The sequence below is a fragment of the Lissotriton vulgaris genome, chromosome 10 (genome assembly GCF_964263255.1).
Source record: "Lissotriton vulgaris chromosome 10, aLisVul1.2, whole genome shotgun sequence".
In the NCBI taxonomy this organism is placed as follows: domain Eukaryota; kingdom Metazoa; phylum Chordata; class Amphibia; order Caudata; family Salamandridae; genus Lissotriton; species Lissotriton vulgaris.
Genome location: NC_141698.1, coordinates 246,097,309 through 246,118,639, shown reverse-complemented (window position 1 = coordinate 246,118,639; position 21,331 = coordinate 246,097,309). Strand labels below are relative to the sequence as shown.

The window sequence follows — 21,331 nt, the reverse complement described above, 5'->3', positions numbered from 1 at the left end:
AAGTGTTGTATAGCAGAAGGGTACATTATTCTGTTCTCACTCCAGTCAGTACAACAGTAGGGAAAGTGTTGGATTGCAGAGGGATAAAATGTACTATTCCCACTACAGTCAGTGAAATATAAAAAAAATATGCTAAATAGAAAATACAAATATATTTAATATTGAAAATGTTAAAACAAATATCAAAATGTTAAATACACATCACAAATACTAACAAATATTATGCAAACATAATTTTCTTACAAATATATTTTTTTATTTAGAAATTATGTACCCAAAAATATTTATGACATACTTTTAATGTAGTTACCTCCCACCCTATAACCCCACAAAACTCCCTGCCTGCACCTAAAATTTAACTTAAAAAAATAATTATATACATTAGTAATACAAATATTTATCAACAAACTAATTATCATTAATTGAATATTACTTATTATCAAATATTAATCAATGTACTTCCTACAATATACGCCTACAAAACACACAACACAGTCATAAAATGTAACAGAAACTATATACAAAATAAACATGATTAATTATAAAATTATAGTTCATATTAATTAAAAATTAATGATTCATTGCTTAAAATGTATTTACTTCCCATCCCATACCACTACAAAACCCACAACCCACATCTAAAATAAAAAAAATGTATTGCACCATTAACAAATTAGATCTTTATTAAACAAATATTTATCATTAAAAACAACATATTAGTGCCTCCTATAGGCCTATTTCCCTACTCAATTCAGAACCCAAGATCTTGGCTAAGGTTCTCGCTAACAGACTCTGACCTGTCCTACCGACACTGGTCCACCCAGACCAGTTGGGCTTTATGCCACATCGCAATACTGCTCTTAACCTCCGTCGAGTGCAAGGGGTGTTGGGGCGCTGCCACATCATCCGGGAGGACGCTGTGCTAGTGTCACTAGACGCAGCCATGGCTTTTGTTACTCTTGAATGGCCATACATTATAGCGGTCCTCCGGAAGCTGGGTTTCGGGCCCGAGTTTATTGGCTGGGTCCGCCTCCTTTGAGCCACTCACGCAGGTTACTGTCAATAACAAACTCTCTGAGGTATTTGCTCTAGAGAGGGGGACGCGGCAGGGGTGTCTCCTCTTGCCGCTGCTCTTTGCTCTGTCCCTGGAGCCTTTAGCGGCCTGGATTCGACAAGACCTTTCTATAAAGGGGCTCCGATGGGCAGACTGACGGGAGGACAGAATCTCGCTTTACGCGGATGACATCCTTCTGTATCTCGCTAGTCCTCGCAAATCACTCATGGTGGCCATGGACATTTTCACAAGCTTTGGGCGAAACTCTGGCTACAGAATAAATTGGATCAAGTCTGTACTCTATGTCCTTCATGGCGACCCACCGATTGTGCCCCGCGATTGCACAATTACAATAGCTGCAGATGGGTTTAAGTACCTAGGGGTCTATGTCTCCAAGACTGCGAGTACTCGATGCAAGAAGAACCTCCTCCCTCCTTTACAGCGTTTCAAGAGGGACTCGGCCCAGTGGCGCAGACTCCCATTGTCCCTGTTGAGCAGGGCGTCACTGTTTAAAATGATGGCACTGCCGAGATTCTTATGCGCGTTATAGAACCATCCTAATCTTGTGCCACAGTCATACTCAGCGACACTTGAAGCCTCTCTCCGGGAGCTTCTATGGGCTGAGGCGCCTCGTATCTCCCTTTAGAAATTGATGCTTAGTTGGTTTGATGGGGGTATTGCGCTACCCGATATCAGTAAATATTACTGGGCTGCATAGCTCTCGGCCATCAACTAGGGCACATACTGTGATTGTAACGACCCGTGGTATGGGATGGATCAGTGGCTGCTGCCGGGGGGAACTACGAGAGAGCGATGTACTGCAAGCCGGGCAGGTTCCCGCTCACTGGGCCCACCAAACACTCGGTGCAAATCTGGCATGTGGTGCAAAAGAAACTGGGTTGGGCTGGCACCCTCACCATGTCCACCCCGTTGTGGACTTCTGAACGCCTGGGTAACCTGCACCGCACTAATGGGTTCCATAACTGGGACTTGATTGGGATCTCCCACATTCGAGACCTATGGGGCTCTACATGGGTCGTATCTTTCACACAGCTCCAGCAGACTTATGAGCTTGCCCCAAAAGAATTCTTCTGCTATTTGCAGGTTTGCCACTCCCTCCAGTCCAACATTCCCCCTGGGACCCTTCCACCAGCATCCTCCCCCTGGAAGGCAGACTGCTTGATGGTCTCATTCCTGACCGCGCCATTTCCCTCACACATAAAAAAATTGTTAATAACTCCCCAGAGTTGCTGCATAATCTCAAGAGAAAATGGAAGGCGGACGGGCTGGAAATAGATGAGGAGGAGTGGAATGGAGCGCTGACGTCCCCTGAGGAGGTGGCCATATCGGCTAGACTTCGTTTAATTCAACTGAAAATACTCCATCGAGTTTATATCTCAGGAACAAGGCTGCAGTTCATGGGCCGTGGCTCTGACGGGCTCTGTTGGAGGGGCTGCACGGAGTTAGGGACGTTTTTTCACATCCTTTTGGAATGTCCTCTGCTACAGGTCTACTGACAACGAATACACCAGTGCATGCGTGAGGTCTGGGGGGTAGAGTTGCGGGGGGAGGCGAAACGATGCCTGCTGAATATATGGGAACCCACTGATCTGTCTACACGGGGTAGAGCATGGGCTACACTTGGGTTTGTTATTGCAAAACGTAATATAGCCAGACTGTGGGGGGCGGGTGTGCCTCCAAAGATTGGTACATGGAAAACGGACATGGACTGGTGCATGCTCCAAGAAAAGACAGTCTACGTGGCAAGGGGCTACCCACAGAAGAGGGTAGGTGTTTGTTCCGGCCGGAATGAGTACAGGGGCCATCTCTGTGAACCCCCCGCGATAGCCAGAGTTGACGAATCACTCGAAATGTTAAATTTATAATGTAATTCTGTATACTGTAAGGCTTAGATCTGTGACTTTATGTGATATGCCTCGGTCCTGTCTGGTACAATTATGCGTTCAGTGCTGCAGCTGTGATGTACACCACTGTGTTTTTTCTATGCAGTTAATAAAAAGAATTTAAAAAACAAATTTAAAAAAAAACATATTAATTCATTAAAAAGAATTAACTTCCCACTCTTTACCCCTATAAAGCCACATTCTGCACCTAAAATTTAACTTAAAAACACATTTTTTTACACTTTAAAATAATTGTCAATTTAGAAATTATTAGTATTTAACACCTATGTATTAATTAATTTAAATTAAAAAATTCATTTACTCCACACCCTTTACCCCTATAAATCCCACAACCCACACCTAAAAACAAATAATCACACAATTAACATAGTTAATGCTCAATTAATTAATAATAATAAACAACTAATTATTAATTATTTAGAAATAAATAACCTCCCACCCTTGACTCCTATTACTCCGCAACTCACATATTAAATTTACATTTATTTTATTTTATTTTATTTTATTTTATTTATAAAGCGCCTGAATCACCCCATCAGGGTATCTCTGTGCTAAGACTTTCATAATCAACTAAGAAGTAACAAATCAGAACAGTGTAGTTTTTAGCAACTTTCTGAAAGCCAGGTAGTCCATGCATTGACATAAGTGGATAGGAAGTTGCTTCCAGTAGCCTGGGGCCAGGTGGAAATAGACTTTGCAGCCCAAACAGGTTTTTTTGAAGCGCAGGACTAGGAGAAGTGCTTTCACTCCAGAATGGGGGGGGCGTGGAAGGCAGATAACTGATGAATTTGTTGTTTAGGTAACTGAGGTCTAAGTTGTTTATAGATTTATAAACAATATAACAGATCTTAAATTTGATTCTCTTCCGTACTGGTAACCAGTGCAATTTTTGAAGAATGGGGAGAGATGTGGTCTGGAGGAGGGGGGGAGGGCATTGGCCACCAGGCGGGATGCAGTGTTCTGGACTACCTGCAATTTGTTTATGGAGCGTTCATTAGCCGAAATCAGCAAAGCGTTACAGTAATCCAGACGACTTAGTACTAATGCCTGAATCAAGGTTTTCCATGTGGAAAGAGGTAAGACTCTTCTGAGAAGACTAAGGCTGTGTAAGCATGCTCCAGCGGTAGAGGTTTTATGCTCCCCCAATCTGAGTTTGTGGTCTTTTCGGACTCCAAGGTTTTTTACCACCTGTTTCGGACTTGCGGCAGAACCCAGTTCCTCTGGCCACCAGCTAGGGGACCACTTTACCGTCGCTTCTCCAAACTGCATTATCTTTGACTTTCCTGCATTGAGTTGGAGAAAGTTATCTGTCAACCAGTCCACGATGACTTTCATACCCTTCGAAAAGGTGGTCTGAATGCTGGGATTGGCTTTGTCAAAGGAGAGTCGGAGTTGAGTGTCATCAGTGTAGGATATATGAATAAACCCTAACTTCCTTAGTCATCTTGCCAGGGGAGTAGCATAAATGTTGACTAAAGTAGGGCTCAAACATGAGCCCTGTGGTACTCCCTTGGTCACCCTAGTGGTCTCCAAGCGAAAGGGGCCATGGGTAATTGCCTGAGTTCTGTCAGGCAGAAAGTTAGCCATCCACTTCAAGGCATTCACTTTAATGTCTATGTCCCCCAGTCTCCTAAGTAGTGACTGGTGGGAGATGGTGTTGAATGCTGCGGACAGATCAAGCAGCACCAAAAGTACAGCTTGACCATTATCCAGCAGCAATCTGATGTTATCAGTGACTGCCACCAACGCAGACTCTGTACTATGTCTGGGTCAGAATCCGGATTGAGAGGAATCCAGACAGTTTGAGGATTAAGTTATAGCATAATTAATGTACTTAAATATCAATTAATTAATAATACATTTACAATAATCATTAATTTGTTACAATTGAATTACTTCCTACCCTGTACCCCTATAAACGCACAACCGACTACGGAACTAAAAAGCACAACATTTTATTAAATTAAACTTCATACCTACGAAAAATGTAATACATAAATTAACAAACATAAACAATAATTAAACAAAAAAATACATCATAAATATCATAAGTATTTAAAATATACACTAAAATACATAACAATAATCAAAAAACGATATTTTAAACAACTATATTTTTGCAACTGATATTAATGACCTGGATGAGCAGAGTGCATGAGGCATATAGGGTCACCTCTGAAAGTCTAACAGGTATGGACCATAGTCAGTCATATGCCAAACTAACATGAAATAGGACTGACTCTGGTCAACAAAGCATAATTTTTAAGGAGCAGACCTTTAAAAACTGTTTGTGATTTTGTCATAGGCTTGTCACATATACTTGTAGAATTAACATCTTGTTGTCCCTGCAGCATTCCTGCTGGCCTTAGTGGTTGTCTCCTGCTCTGCTGGGGTTTTCCTGCTGCTCACCCTGATCCTTGTGGTGCATTTATGTTCTAGGTAAGAGCCAGTAAATACAGCTAATTTAATGCAACCTAGCACATCTTGTGAAGTTAGGTGTGAAGCAGTAGTGGTTGGTCTTGCTGCAGAGTGACGGGCGGGGGAATGGTATGGGGTGGGGGTTTGGATGGACCACAAAATAAACAATAAAATAAATTAACTTACCTGCTCCTTGCCAATCACCGCTCAGCCACACTTTTCCTTCCTGCTGAAGCACAGGGATTTGCCTGAGGGGCTTGTTTTTTTTACCAAAATGGGGCTGGGAGCCTACACCTGCTGTTCCCTCAACCCGGCAATGCAACGTGGGCTGGGGAGATGTCAATGCACATGATGGTTTGGCCATCTTAAGACGGCCAGCCAAACCGTCATGTGCACTGATGGCAATGCTGTTGGACTCCTGCCCAACCCACACACTGCAGGAACGAGGAATAATCCAGTCCCCTTCTCCGGCTCACCAACCACTCACTGAATGGTACACATTAGTAAGCTGCTGAACCAGAAAAGAGGGTGGAAACAAAAAGGTAACCAAACCTTCCACCCGTTTATCTTGGTTTAAAAGATACACCCGCCTCCTTCTTCTGCACCTGCAAAAATAGGGGAACACAAAATACACCCTACTGTAATTATACAATCCCCAGTCCTTCTTTAGCAACACAACACCGATATCCAACCATATACTGTCACAGACACTTACCGGAAGATAAAGCAGGCTTGGCGTCAAGGAGTTTGTCCATCAGTACACCCCCGAGATAACATCTCTCAGGCACTTCCTGACAGGACTTAACATAACAAAGTAAGGGTGTTAGGTTCGGTTCAATTGAGGAGATACAGGGTGAAAAACAGACCCCTTTTACAGGTCTGAAAAAACCCCTCTGTATCGGGCGCTACTGAATCAGATGAGGGATCAGCGAGAACGCGTCTTTTCCTCCACTCGCTCGGAAGGAAAGTAAACAAACCCAGCCGGGTTTGCTTCGCGGAATGGACGAAAACGTCACTTCCGTATAACAAGGCGGACTGGTAGCGCTCTCGCGACCGGGACTCCGCGTCTCCAAAACGGGAGGACAGCAAAAGCGGGCAAATAACAGACAGGGGCCCCTGAATGTTAAACCCCCACGGTCCAAAAACAGGATAAGGAATTAAACTAAGTAAAGGAAGGGAATAAACTAAAGAACGCTCACTAACTACGAACCCTCGCTAAGGAATGGGGCAGGTTTAGAAAAAACACGGAGAAGACCAATAAACAGGGACTGGGGCAAGGAGGGTAGCAAGGAAAAAGGGGAACAACTTGTAATCAGCAGGAATCCTCCAATTCTTCACACGAGCCCGTGTAAAGACAACAGCCATCAAACAGAAAACACCGGAGCCAGAATGCAGGAACCACCAGGTAGCAATAACAAGCATGGACACAAGGGTAGGACTCCTTTTTATATATCCGGGGTGTCATGTGATGTATCTGGGCATGGTCAGCAAAAGAGGACTGGGGACCAGGACCTAACAGTACCCCCCCCCCCGATAATCCTCCCCACAGGTCTTGGCTTCCGGGGATGCAGTCTATGGAATAACCTCACCAACCGAGGCGCATGTACACCTCCAGCTGGCTCCCACGTCCTATCCTCCGGGGCATACCCCTTCCAATCCACCAGGTAATACAACCTACCCCGTCTCCGCCTTGAATCAAGAATGGCCTGTACCTCAAACTCCTCTTCGCCATCCACAAGTACGGGGGCAGGAGGGGGCAGAACCTGATCTGTGGGAACAAAAGGCTTCAGCAAGGAGGTGTGAAACACGGGATGGATCTTATAGTCCGAAGGTAGTAAAAGCTTTATCGCCACAGGGTTGACTACCTTATCCACAGGGAATGGGCCTACATACCGGGGTTGTAGTTTACGTGAACCCGGTAGTTTCAAATTACGGGAAGCCAACCATACCTGATCGCCCACCTTATAACCAGGGGCTGGAACCCTATGGCGATCAGCTTGTACCTTCATAGCCTCCTTAGCATCCTGTAAGCTACCCCTGGCCGCCTCCCAGATGTTTCCCAAACGTTTACAGATGTCATCAATGGCTGGCAAGTGCCCAGTGGGTTGAATGGCCAGGGCTTTAGGATGGTATCCCATAGAGCAGTAGAATGGCGTCATACCCAAGGCCGAATGTACACTGTTATTATATGCGAATTCAGCAATAGGCAAAGCCCTCACCCAGTCACACGAGAGGGACGTAGTCAGGCATCTCAAATACTGTTCCATTGTCTGGTTGGTGCGTTCCGTCTGCCCATCTGACTGGGGGTGGTATGCAGATGACAAGCGTACATCCATCTTAAGCACCAGACAGAGCTCCTTCCAGAAGTGAGACACAAACTGCGCACCCCTGTCTGAGACGACCGCGGTGGGCAACCCATGTAACCGCACTATCGAAACCAAGAACTCCCAGGCCATCTCCTTCGCTGTGGGAATGTTACGGAGCGGTATAAAGTGAGCCATCTTGGTAAACAAGTCTACGACCACAAAAACAGCCGTGAAGCCAGAAGCCAAGGGAAGGTCCGTAACGAAATCCATACTAACAGTATGCCAAGGGGAAGGGGGTACTGCCAACGGCTGAAGAAGGCCCGAAGGCTTACTATGCGAGGGCTTGTTTATGGCACACACAGGGCAAGCTGTCACATACTTCTGGATATCCTGTGCCACCGTATCCCACCAAAACCACCTCAGACACAACTCCTTTGTCTTCCCAATTCCTGGGTGCGCAACTAAAGAGGAGGAATGACACCATTCTACCACCCTTGGTCTCAACTCTGGGGGAATGAACAACCTGTCACCCTGATATAACAACCCCTCTCTAGCCACCACCTGTGATAAGCGCAACCACGGGGCCAAGTCCATGTTGCGCAAAAGTTCTTTAATCCTGGAAGCGAATTCTTCCACCGAAGCTGCTCCCACAATCCTACTTACATCAAGCATAGGTCTAGTTTCCTTCCCTGCCTTCACTTCCTCTGGGTCGACATGAATCCGAGACAAAGCGTCAGATTTAATCTGCTGAGCGGCAGGTCTGTAGGTGATTACATAATCATATTCATTGAAAAACAAGACCCATCGCATTTGTCTCGGTGTTAAGGCCCGGGCTGATCTAAAATATTCTAGATTCTTGTGATCTGTATAGATGGTAACGGTATGACGGGCCCCCCAGAGGTAGTGACGCCATTCCTCAAACGACAACTTCACCGCCAAAAGTTCACGCTCCGCTACTGTATAGTTTCGTTCGGCCGGCAACAATGTTTTCGAAAAATAAGCGATAGGGTGCATATCTCCTGTGCCTCCCTCCTTCTGGGACAAAACCCCACCAACTGCACAGGCAGAAGCATCCGTTTCTACAAAAAAGGGGGATGACGGATCAGGATGAGCCAGTACTGGCGCGGTTGTAAAGGTCTCCAACAGTAACTGAAAAGCGCCCTGTGCCTCCGGGGTCCACTCAAAGGACACCCCCTTTCTTAACAGGCGGGTCATAGGTGCAACAATATCCGAAAAGTGAGTGATAAAACGCCGGTAGAAATTGGCGAACCCCAAAAGTACCTGTATGTGCTTCACCGTAGTGGGCACTGGCCAAGATAGAATAGCCTGTATCTTTTTAGGGTCCATTCGGATCCCATCAGCGGATATGAGAAACCCCAAAAACTCTACCTCTTTCGCATCAAACTGACATTTTTCCAGTTTGGCATATAACCGATGTTCCCGCAGCTTCTGCAACACTTGTCGCACATGAGTGGGATGGTCTACTCCAGTCTCCGAGAAGATAAGGATGTCATCCAAGTAGACAATCACTGTCTTGTCCAGATGTTCACTCAAGACCTCATTTATGAAATACTGGAACGCCGCCGGCGCGTTACACAGGCCGAACGGCATCACACAGTATTCATACAACCCATGTTTCGTTTTAAAAGCCGTCTTCCACTCATCACCGGGCCGCACCCTGATCAGATGATATGCTCCACGCAAGTCCAACTTGGTGAACACTGTGGCCCTGCGGAGCTGATCCAGCAACACGGGGATGAGTGGAAGAGGGTACCTGTTCTTAATAGTGGCCTTATTCAGTGTCCGGTAGTCCACACACGCCCTAAGAGTGCCTTCTTTCTTCGGTATAAAAAAGATCGCCGAAGAGACAGGCGAAGAAGAGGGACGGATAAAACCTAATGCCAACATCTCATCCAGATATTCTTTGAGATGTTTTTCCTCGGGTTCAGACAGTGCATACACTCTACTACAAGGCAGGGGAACCCCTTCCACGAGGTCTATCTTACAGTCAAACGACCGATGTGGCGGCAGACTCTGCGCACGACCCTTATCAAACACATCGGCGTATTCCACGTACTGTTTCGGAACTCCTTTCTCTTCCATGGCTGCGCAATATAGTGGAGGGACCTTCCCACTAGCCTCGCCATAGCAATGCTTCAAGCAATAATGCGAATCAAGAGTGACACGCCGAAGTACCCAATCAATCCTAGGATTGTGCTCCTGGAGCCAAGGTACCCCCAGAACCAATCCAAAGGAAGGCGCGTCTATCAAGTCAAACACCACACATTCCGAGTGACCATTGTCACATAACAAGCGAAGCGGCAGGGTTTGTCTAGTGATGCACCCTGATGACAACTCAGTTCCGTCTATCGCTCGGACCGGCTCTGGCTGTTCTTTATACCGACAAGGCACGCCGAGCTTCTCTGCTAGGGAGATGTCGATAAAATTGCCTGTGGCCCCCGAATCCAATAATACCGAAACAGGCACCCTTTGATATTCTGCCAATAGAAGCTGTGCCGTAATCACAAAATGTCGGGGTGCCACATCCACTGCCCCCAACACCTCATATTGAGCTCTGCTTGGCGGGATTAGGTGTGCCCTTTCCACATTTACATATGCCACCTTTTTGCCATAACTAGCTCCAGAAGGTTTAACGGGACACTCCCTTGCGAAATGCCCCCCCTGTCCACAATAGAGACATAAGTTCTGATCTCTACGTCTCTTTCTTTCTTCAGGTGTAAGGGGCCCCCTGACTCCTCCTATTTCCATGGGCTCTGGTTTGGCTTCACTGGGTTGCTGTTTCACCTCGGTCTTTACAAAGCTCCCTCTGGACACCTGGAAACGACCACGATCACCACCTCGCTCTGCCAACCTATGGTTCAATTTAACCACTAAGTCAATGAAAGCGGCGCACTCTTCAGGGGGATCCACGACTTGTGATACCACATCCTTCAGATCGTCGTTAAGACCCTGATAGAATAAAGACGTCCGCTTATCAGCAGGCCAATGTGTCTCTGCAATCAATCTATTGAAAGACGCGATATATGTCAGAAGATCCTGTCGCCCCTGTCATAGTTTTAGTAATTCCGAATCACTGGCTTGCATGAACGCATGCTTGGCAAACAATCCCCTCATCAACTCCTTGAAAGCATTATAATCTCTCAATACTTGGTCATTTCCTTCCACTAAGGGGATAGCCCACTGTGCAGCAGTACCAGCCAGATATGAGAGTGTAAAGGCCACCTTCGCAGCATCGTCTGGAAACGCACCAGGCCTACATATGAAGTGTAACTGGCACTGGTTCATGAACATCTCGTATTTCCCGCTGTCTCCATAAAACCGTTCAGGTGGGGCCAGAGGTACAGGAACAGGGGAATTTACGGTAATTGCCACAGGTGTCCCTCCCCCGGGATTACTCTGTCCTGCTCCCCCATATTGGAAGGTAGCCGGATGTATAACGGGATTTTGCGCTCTAGGTTGTGCCTGGGCCTGAGCCCTTACAGCTACCAGCTCTTGCCTCAACCCTACGTTCTCCTGTCTTAATTCCTGTACTTGCGCCTGTAATGCAGCAAGGGCCCCCATTATATCTATCATGGAGGGTGCTTCTGCGCCCGCCATAGCCCCTCCTCCTGCCTCGTCCATCCAAGTTCGGGCAGTGTATTAATACGTGGGCTTGTTATTCTGTTGGACTCCTGCCCAACCCACACACTGCAGGAACGAGGAATAATCCAGTCCCCTTCTCCGGCTCACCAACCACTCACTGAATGGTACACATGAGTAAGCTGCTGAACCAGAAAAGAGGGTGGAAACAAAAAGGTAACCAAACCTTCCACCCGTTTATCTTGGTTTAAAAGATACACCCGCCTCCTTCTTCTGCACCTGCAAAAATAGGGGAACACAAAATACACCCTACTGTAATTATACAATCCCCAGTCCTTCTTTAGCAACACAACACCGATATCCAACCATATACTGTCACAGACACTTACCGGAAGATAAAGCAGGCTTGGCGTCAAGGAGTTTGTCCATCAGTACACCCCCGAGATAACATCTCTCAGGCACTTCCTGACAGGACTTAACATAACAAAGTAAGGGTGTTAGGTTCGGTTCAATTGAGGAGATACAGGGTGAAAAACAGACCCCTTTTACAGGTCTGAAAAAACCCCTCTGTATCGGGCGCTACTGAATCAGATGAGGGATCAGCGAGAACGCGTCTTTTCCTCCACTCGCTCGGAAGGAAAGTAAACAAACCCAGCCGGGTTTGCTTCGCGGAATGGACGAAAACGTCACTTCCGTATAACGAGGCGGACTGGTAGCGCTCTCGCGACCGGGACTCCGCGTCTCCAAAACGGGAGGACAGCAAAAGCGGGCAAATAACAGACAGGGGCCCCTGAATGTTAAACCCCCACGGTCCAAAAACAGGATAAGGAATTAAACTAAGTAAAGGAAGGGAATAAACTAAAGAACGCTCACTAACTACGAACCCTCGCTAAGGAATGGGGCAGGTTTAGAAAAAACACGGAGAAGACCAATAAACAGGGACTGGGGCAAGGAGGGTAGCAAGGAAAAAGGGGAACAACTTGTAATCAGCAGGAATCCTCCAATTCTTCACACGAGCCCGTGTAAAGACAACAGCCATCAAACAGAAAACACCGGAGCCAGAATGCAGGAACCACCAGGTAGCAATAACAAGCATGGACACAAGGGTAGGACTCCTTTTTATATATCCGGGGTGTCATGTGATGTATCTGGGCATGGTCAGCAAAAGAGGACTGGAGACCAGGACCTAACAAATGCTGCCCATAACTCCCATTCCGTGTCAGTAAAGGCACGGCCCACACTCAAAGTCTCAGCTCGGTCTAGAGGAAAAAATAAAATGATAATAATGCTGTTTTATTATCATTTTATTTTTCCTTTCCCTCAGCTGACCAGTGGAGGAGCCTCTGCTATGTGAAGCACACCGAAAGTTCGAACTGTCTCAGCAACTGCATCAATACTGAATTTAGAGAGTTTCATGATTAGTACACTTGAAAAAGTTATAGATTTGTAGAGTACAGCGCTCACTTAATAACCTGAATCTCACCAGTATCCTAGTTATGCTGTAGGGAAGTTCTAAAAGTAAATACCAAAACAATGAAACTGAGGGACCAGTGCTTGAGACAGATCCTGTATACATGACCCATGGTTACATTTGTAAAACAAGAAGTATGCATTTCCTAAGTGGAGAAACTTTCATTTTGTACGGAAGGAGACGTTCTGTTTTTAGAAGCAAGGGCCTTCACACACCCAAGGGATGTCATGCTTCATCATTAGGCAGCTCCTTGTTGGTCCGGCACCACAGGGGGTGTTCTTTGCTGGAGGGCTTTTCTTTTTGCCGATGTGAGTTGAGTGGTGTGGTGGGGCTTGTGGGGAGGAGGTTTGAGTAGAAGAGTCGGGAGGGTGTGTCAGTAAAAATAACTATTTCCCATACAGATTCCTTTAGTTATTTTTATAGACACAAACTCCCTACACTTTTATTCAGAAACCCTTACTACATGCCCCAGCACTCCACTCAACTTGCATCGACAGAAAGAAAAGACCTCCGGTAAAGAGCCCCCCTGTCTGGCATGTTGGCCATTGCAACGCCGGCCCAATGAGGAGCTGCCCGATGATGAAGCATGACACCCCTTGGAGTATGAGAGGGCCCTTGATCCTATAAGGAGAAAATCACACTTCTATTCAAACTTAGGGGCCGATTATGATACAAGACAAAGTCCAGTCCATCCGGCATCGGTCTGGAACTGAAACCGAACAACCTTCAGTCGGTGGTTCTAGGCCACTCTTATACTTTGCTACAGAGCCTACATTCCAAACATAATGCATGCTCTCATAGCAAAGAGCAGGGGTGCAGGGATCAACAGGCGGGCACCATAGGTGCCCTCTAGGTCGCCATTCAGCTGCTTTGCATGCATGGTGTCCCTGCTGGGGGCCCGCAAAGACAGTTTCCCAATGCCTTTCTGTGTCAGAAAGGCCAGCACAGAAAGCAAGTGGGAAACTGCCATTGAAATCCCTCGGCGGGAAAGAGGGGTTACTGCAGGATTTCCGAATGGTAGATGGGCACTCCGAGCCTGTCGGAAGCCATTTGGAAAAAATATTCAGATTCTTTTCATACCCTGCTCATCTAAATGGTTTGGTTGGAAAGGAATCTGACCAGCCTATAACGATGAGGGCTCTGAACAATGGTCAGAGCCCTTCCAGCCCACATCATAATCAGGCCCTTAGTATTCGCCCATTAGGAACTGCATACTACTTGTTTTACCAATCTAAAAGTAAATACGGACCTTAAATGAGTTGCTGTCAATTATTAATAGTTGGTAGCCTCCTAGGACCAACTGCTAAAAGGCCGCTAAAAAAATTCATTCAGCTTTTTGTGGTGACTACTGCCTGCAGTACATGCCCATATCTGCTGCAAACCTTGTAGCATTGTAAAACATCCTTTGCTCTGTCAATGGTTCAACTTGAGCCATGATAAACCTTCTCTTCTGGATCCTGTTTATACTGGGTTGACAAACATTATTTCAGCTTCCAATCAACAAATAAAACAAAACACAGTTGAGACACTCCTTCTCATTGAAATTGCAATAAATTGTTTTATTTGATAGCCCATACGTGTCTGTACGCTTCGTCAAAATATCACTTCATATTGAAATGGGTTAATACATCTGGTCTTTGGGTGGATCCCTTATTCATGTATCCAAACCATAGTGTTAATTAGATGAGATGTCCTCAGGAAAAGCAATTTAAAGTCAAGCTGATCTTTATCGGTAAATGTTACAGTAAATTGACAACTTTATTATTATTATTATTATTATGTTTCTTATATAGCGCCTGAATCGACCCCCGAAGGGGTATCTCCGCGCTTGCCTTGGGAACCCATCCTGGCTTTTCCCTGTGAGATAGCCCCTACAGGGCATCCCCAAGGTGAAAGCCAGGCATCCCGCCGCGGGGGGCCGTTGTGGAGATTAAGCAAGCTTAATGCCCAGAGTTGCAGAGTGTGAACCCATGATTAGGTCAGGCACCGAAGCGAGAATCATCGAGTCCATGGACATTTGAGCTCAAGACCCTGCCGCGTCGGGAATTGAACCCTGGTCCCGGGTCTGACCTCTGCTTCAGGGTCTGCCTGCTCTAACCAGTGAGCCACACTTCTCCACAGAGATTGCATTGTTGCACTGCTTTATACATAAAGAGAAACTTGTTGCATTTGCCACATAATCAACATTCCTTGGTATACTCCACAGAATTGATTAAAAAAAAAATTCTAACTCCAGCAGAACAAGTGTTATTTGAAATGCTGCACATTCAATTCACTGTATCACATCACGCTTTGCAGAGGTATGCTGAACGTGTTTATCCTATTGATTGCTACCTTCAGTGACTAAGGGCCTGATTTATATCTAGGCAGACACACTGCTACTCCTCTATAGGGTCATGGTGAATTATTCCATCACCATGACAGAGGGATCACCACCTAATTTCCAATGACCGCCAAGCAGGCAGTCATTCATAAAAGCCTTGGAAGGAACCACCATCATGGCAGGTCCTGTCAATGCATATCGCTGTTAGGTGCACAGTTGTGTCAGCATGACACAACCCTGAACCAAACAGGTTTATTTTTTTATTTTCAAAAAGAAAATCCCGAAAAAGGGATTTTCATTTTGGAAATAGAAAACAAACAATGCTCCACTCGCTATGGGAGTCATTTCTCATGGTAGTGGGAGCATTTTTCAAATTTTACTGTCTCTCAGTTAGTAAACAAATGGCTACATGTCTACCCATCTAAATTGGGCAGGCGGACATTTAGCCATTTCTCAGTTGGCTTTTACTCCGTAGTGCCATGGGAGAAGTTTGGCCACATGGGAGAAGTCGTAGTGCCGGCCATTGCCAAACTTAAGGTACATCCACATGTAGATTGGGAGGGAAGACCACTATGTTGGACGTGAGGGAACTCAATGATCGCCACTGCAGTGATCCCTTCCAGCCGACATACAAATCCAGCCCTAAGGTCATGATTCAGAAGGATAGACTTACACTTTTGTGTAAGTTAAATACTTTTAGGTGCTCATGAGTAAAATACCACCACACTCCCTATACTTATAGCTTTGGAGTTCCATGCCCCCAATGCCGAGTCTTCAGGGGCAGAGAACACATAAGTATAGGGAGTGTGGAGTCTTAAAACTCTGAACATAGGGGCTCATTATGATGGCGGATGGACAGCAAGTCCATCCACCATCGTCCCGGTGATTGGGACCGGCCGCCAATATGGCGGCGGTCCCGCACATGACATTACAATGCAACTGTATGTTAAACAACGATGGACGAACCCATAATGTGTGTGGTACAATCACTAGTTGGGCAGTGTTTTAGACCCACTGGGTTTATTTAAAAGACCCCTCACACACCAACCTAGTTGGTGTCATCCTTCATCATTGGGGTTCCAAACGGGTGCCCGAATGCCCCCCAGTTGTGCTACGACGCCTGATAACAGCGGAGCTGGTGTGGTGTAGTTGTGTGATGTGAATTAAAAATACCTCTGATAATCCTTGCCTGTGAACTTTTATTAGCGGCGGCTCAGGATATGATTAGAAATTTTGTGTGGTGCAACTAAAAAAGAATGTATTATCTATTAGTTGTCCATGTGGTAAGTCTACATGTTTCAGCCCGCAGGGAAATGTTAGAGGGGCTTTCTTAAGGACCGTGAAAGTGGTGAATGGCAAAGTGTGTAGTGCCACGTGGAAAGTGAAAAAAGTACCTACACGCACTAAGGTGAGTGGCCTAAGTGTCTACGTTCTTATGGACACTTCAAAAAAAGGACCTTTGGAAAAGGAAACAGCACAAAGCACATATATATACACATACCAAATAGCAGCATATTCACTGTATTGATAAGCAACATGCAATGCAATCTTAAGTGCTATGGTCATGCAAACTGACCAACCTGGTGATTTGTACACTGGATCTTACAAGGTGGGCATGCTGCATGCGGAAGTGTACAGCAGCTAGTATTGTTATACTCAGTCTTAGCATTGCTATGAAGCTGTGAGGCTTCTTGTGGTGAAGAAACTAGCACCCACATGCATCAAAGTCAATTGCATTCGCAAACGGTGCGAATCGCAATTTTCGGCCGTTTGCGAATGCAATTGACTAATTTGGAATGCATCATGCATTTCGCAATTTTAGGAATCGCAACCATGTTGCAATTTCTAAAATTGCGATTGCATTTAAGAAATCGCAATTTCAGATTTCTTAAATGCAATGCATGATCATTTTTTTATTGCGAATTCACAATTTGGAAGTGGTAAAATAGCATGAAGGTGAACTTCATGCTAATTTACCGAAAACGTTCAAATATGCACAAATTGCATTTTTGAATGTTTTAATTTACACACACACATGCCCTTGGGGCATGTGTGTGTAAATTGCATTTGAAGTTACATTTCAGAGGTGCAGGGAGGGGTTCTTTGGACCCCCCCTGCACCCTTGAAATTGCATTCACATTTGGCGAATCGCAATTTGAAATTCGCAAAATGTGAATACCTTCCCATTCATTCCTATGGGCCTTTTGGCCCATAGGAATCAATGGGAAGGGTTTTCCTTAATTGCGATTCGCAAATTGTGAATCGCAATTAAGGAAAAATACGAATTGCAAAAAAAAATGCAAATTTTTAATGCATTGCAGTTTGCGATTTCTAAATTGCGATTCCTTAATTTTCGCAATTTAGGAATCGCAAACGGGTGCAATGATGCATGTGGCCGTAGGTGATTAGCAACCTTTGGTTGTCACGATGTTGGCTGTGGGCACTGTGATGTACAGTGCTGGAGCGCGCTAGTGTGGAGGCTGTCCACAGTGGTGACTGTGCCGTGCGTGGGCGTTAAGACAGTGAGAGCGCACGCAAACAAACCGGTATTAAACCGCCATGCGAAGCAATCAGGTTAAATAATGAGCGCTATTAAAAACAACAGGAAGCGAAGGTCGTTTCCATTGGCAACTCTGTTGGAGAGAGTTATAATTACACTTTGGTCGAGTTTAAGCAGCTGATCGGGACTCAAGAGGAGTTTGCTCCTATGTCAGACTCTGGGGAAAGAAATATCGGAGTGAGAGGCATGTGAACAGGAGGATCGTAAATGCTCACATGTGTCTCTAAATGGTATCAGCAGCACAACTTACTTGATCTTAGAGCGTAACCCGCCTTCAAACCTGATGCGATCTCCTGTTGTCCTGGTTGGTAATGGGCCTGGTGGAGGCTCGGTTTAAGTACTAGTGTGATCAAAAGATTACGTGCCGGTATGTGCGTGGAATGGCAGGACTCAGTGCTTCTGCATTAATTTAGAATGCTAGGACATTGCACGCGCATGTTTCAATGATACTGATGCTTTGTCATCGGGCACGCTTGTGCGGATGTGTCCATAGCGCAATGTGATGAAATCGGCCATATTGGGATGCCGCGATTTGCGGTGCTCATGCTATGGGAAAGAAGATTTGTGCAAAGTAGATGGCAAATCAACTCTGCTAGATGCTAGAGCATACGGATATTGGCGATGTAGCATAAAGTAAAGTGCATTTGGCCATGTGAGTGTGGCAATGATGGTGGTGGCTCACTGTGGAGTGTAGAACGTGGTAGCTCCAATGACTGGGCAAGGCAAGGTACATTTTCATAATGAAGATATTGGCCTCACAGAATGGCAGTTTATAAAGTTTGGCCAATCAGATATTTGTGTGGTGGCCGTATGTTGGTTCTAATAAGCAAGTCTGTGGTACGCAAGTCTGGGTATATCCACAGGGTAATTATGTTCTTCTGAGGCTGTTCCCGGGAGGTTATCGTTCAAGCCGGTGATGTGGCTGGACAGACGATATATCCATCTCTGTTCTTTCTCAAGTAGGCGGCTCTGGATATTCAGTAAATTGGGGTGTAGTGCTTCTATGACCACCCACCGCATGTCATTAGTCGTGTGTCCTGTCTCAAGGAAGTGGTTTGTCATCCTGGTTGTGTTTTTCTTGCACCGTATGGTGCTGCGGTGTTCGCAAATCCTTGTTTTGATCTTTGCGATTCGTCATGCCAATGTATGTTATGTTACAGCGGCAAATGATCCGATATATGACATGCTCAGTGTTACAGTTAGTATGTCTTCTCAGTTCCTATGTCTTTCCTGGTTCTAGGTTGAGGCATTTCACAGTCTCGGTGATATGGTATACACTGCAGTTACCGCACGGAAAATGACCTATAATGCCGGGGAGCCCCCAGGCATTAAGGACAGTGCCGGCAGGTCTTACTGGTGGTGTCGGTCTGGTGGACACTTTAGCGTCTTTTATGGATCTGGCTATTTTATTTGATAGAAGGGGTAGGGCCCAATTTAGGTTGTGTGTCTAACATGTTTCCAGTTCTTCCGGCTGATCTATGAGGCTTTTGAAGAGATGGTATTGTATGTTGTCACACAAGTGGTGGTAGGGTAGGTTCTCGTGCCTGTGTTTCGATTAATCCTTCGCGGTTCTGGCCCTCTTGCTGGCTTTGTTCATAATGCACCTGGGATATCCCTGTTGGTGTAGTTTGTTGCTCAGATCTGTGGCTTGGGATTTGTAGTCTCTTATTTCGCTGCAGTTTCTGTGTAGTCAAAGGTATTGATCGTCGGGGAGGTTCTTGCTGAGTGGTCTTGGATGGAAACTCTTGAAATGAAGTAGGGAGTTCTGAGCGGTGGTTTTAAAATGGGTTTTGCTCTTGAGTCTTCCTCCTGCGCTTCAATGTCCAGGTCCAGAAATTAGTTTTTTGTTTTTTGTGGAAACTATGGAAACTATGTTTGAAGCGAAGATTGGGATCACATGTGTTGAGCCATTCACAGAATGTGACAAGGGATTCGCTGGTTCCTTCCCAAATCCATAAAATGTCATCAATGTAACATTTATAAAATTTGATTTGGGGAAAGCGTGGTTGGTTGTTGTTAAGTAGATGTTTGGTCTCAAAGTCATATATATAAAGGCCTGCCACGCTGGGGGCGAAAACACTCCCCATGGCGGGTTCCATACTTCTGGAGGTAGAGCCGGCCTTCGGACTCAAAGAAATTTTCTTTTGGTGCGAGAGTTGAACACTCAAGAACGAAAGATATAGAAGTTTGGTGTTGCCAGTTAGAGTTGTTGAGGGCAGTTTCTAGTACTAGGAGCGTGTCCTCTTGTGGGAGACTGGTGTATAAGCTCTCCACGTCGAGGCTGACCAGAAATGAAGTGTTGGGGTCATAGGGCAGGGACATCATGAGGCCTAGTAGGTCTTTGGTGTCTTTTAAGTATGTACTGATCGATTGTACCAGGGGTTGCAAGAAGTGGTCCAAGTAGCGCGACAGGGGCTCTAATAATGATCCAATTCCTGAAACTATTGGACCCAGGCGGTGGCATCACATTTTCTTTAGTTTTAGGAACAATATAAAAATATGGTATTCACCCTGGCGTGGCAGTCAGGAATTTGGCCGCACTTTTTGTGATCAATGCTGTGTTCTCAGCATCTTCCACAAGGTTGTGGATGCATGTTTTTGGCAAGTCTCTTGTAGTTCTTAGTATCACTGAGTAACCGGTCACATTCCTGATGGTAGTCCTCTTTGTTGAGTATGACAGTTCCTCCACCTTTGTCGGCTGGTTTTGTAATGATCTTGGGATTACATTTCAGTGATTGTAGAGCCAGACGTTGTAATCGGCTAGTGTTTTGGAAAGTGTTGGGTTCTTCCAAAGCTTCAATCTCTTTAAACACAGTTTGTTCATACACGAGTATCTCTGGTGACACTGCACTCGGTGGTGGGATGAATGTGGACTTGACTCTAAAGGGAGTGTCCCCCTGTAGTTCCATTTCAGATTGGGTGGGAGAGTTCTCAAAAAAAGCTTTTAGCTTGAGTGTGCGGAAGAACTCAGCTAATTGGCAATGTAGCATGAATTTATCAAGTCTCACCGTAGGTGTGTAGCCAAGGCCTTTCTCTAGGACTGCTTGTTCTGCTGGTGTGAGGGCATGTATGGAGAGATTGGTAACGAGGCTCAGCGTGTGTTCGTGCCCAGTTGTTGGTCTCTCGTTTTGCTCCCTGTCAGTGCTCCTTGTTGCGGTTCGTCTTCCCAGTGTACCTGGTTTCCTCTGCGTTTCCTTCCATGTCCACGTCGGCCTCTTCCTAAAAAGGTTGCTGTTGATTTTGATTCATGTAAGGCAGTGGGGGTCCAAAAAGCGTGTTCCAACCCCATATTCAAAATGTGGATGCATTTGTGGGTACATGGGGGGGTAATGTATGTTTGATCCTGGTAGTCCTTGGGTCCATGGTTGTTCCCAGCCCATGTTCCCTCCCCTTCCTTGCTGTCATCTACGATAGCTGCCTGTGCTGGAACCACTGTTACCTGAAGAGTCATCTTCGAACAATGCGCCTGATGTGTCTTCTCTAGTCTGCGGTTGATAGTCGGCTTCTGCGTATGGGTAAGTCTTAGTGAAGGAGAATCTCTTCAGGTCCTTCTGGAATTTGTTTATCTTGGTTTGGGTGAGGACCTCCTTATTCGTGTATTTCTTTATTAGTTTTGTCAAGTCTTTTCTTGTATGAGGGGAGTGTGGCTTTGAAATGAGTTTCTGTTGCCTGGA

General features: G+C 45.7%; 1 protein-coding gene across 3 annotated transcripts in view; it reads left to right on the top strand.

Moving 5' to 3' along the window:
• Positions 1–21,331, top strand: part of LOC147685041 (uncharacterized) — a 434,659-nt gene that overhangs the window by 160,587 nt on the left and 252,741 nt on the right. For all 3 annotated transcript variants that reach the window (XR_015300672.1, XM_086940933.1, XM_086940932.1), the window contains one exon: positions 5,331–5,418. Coding sequence is in view for 2 of the 3 variants with exons in the window: in XM_086940933.1 (XP_086797059.1) it covers positions 5,331–5,418 (88 nt within the window). In the remaining variant the exon portion in view is untranslated. The remainder of the gene's footprint in view (positions 1–5,330; positions 5,419–21,331) is intronic.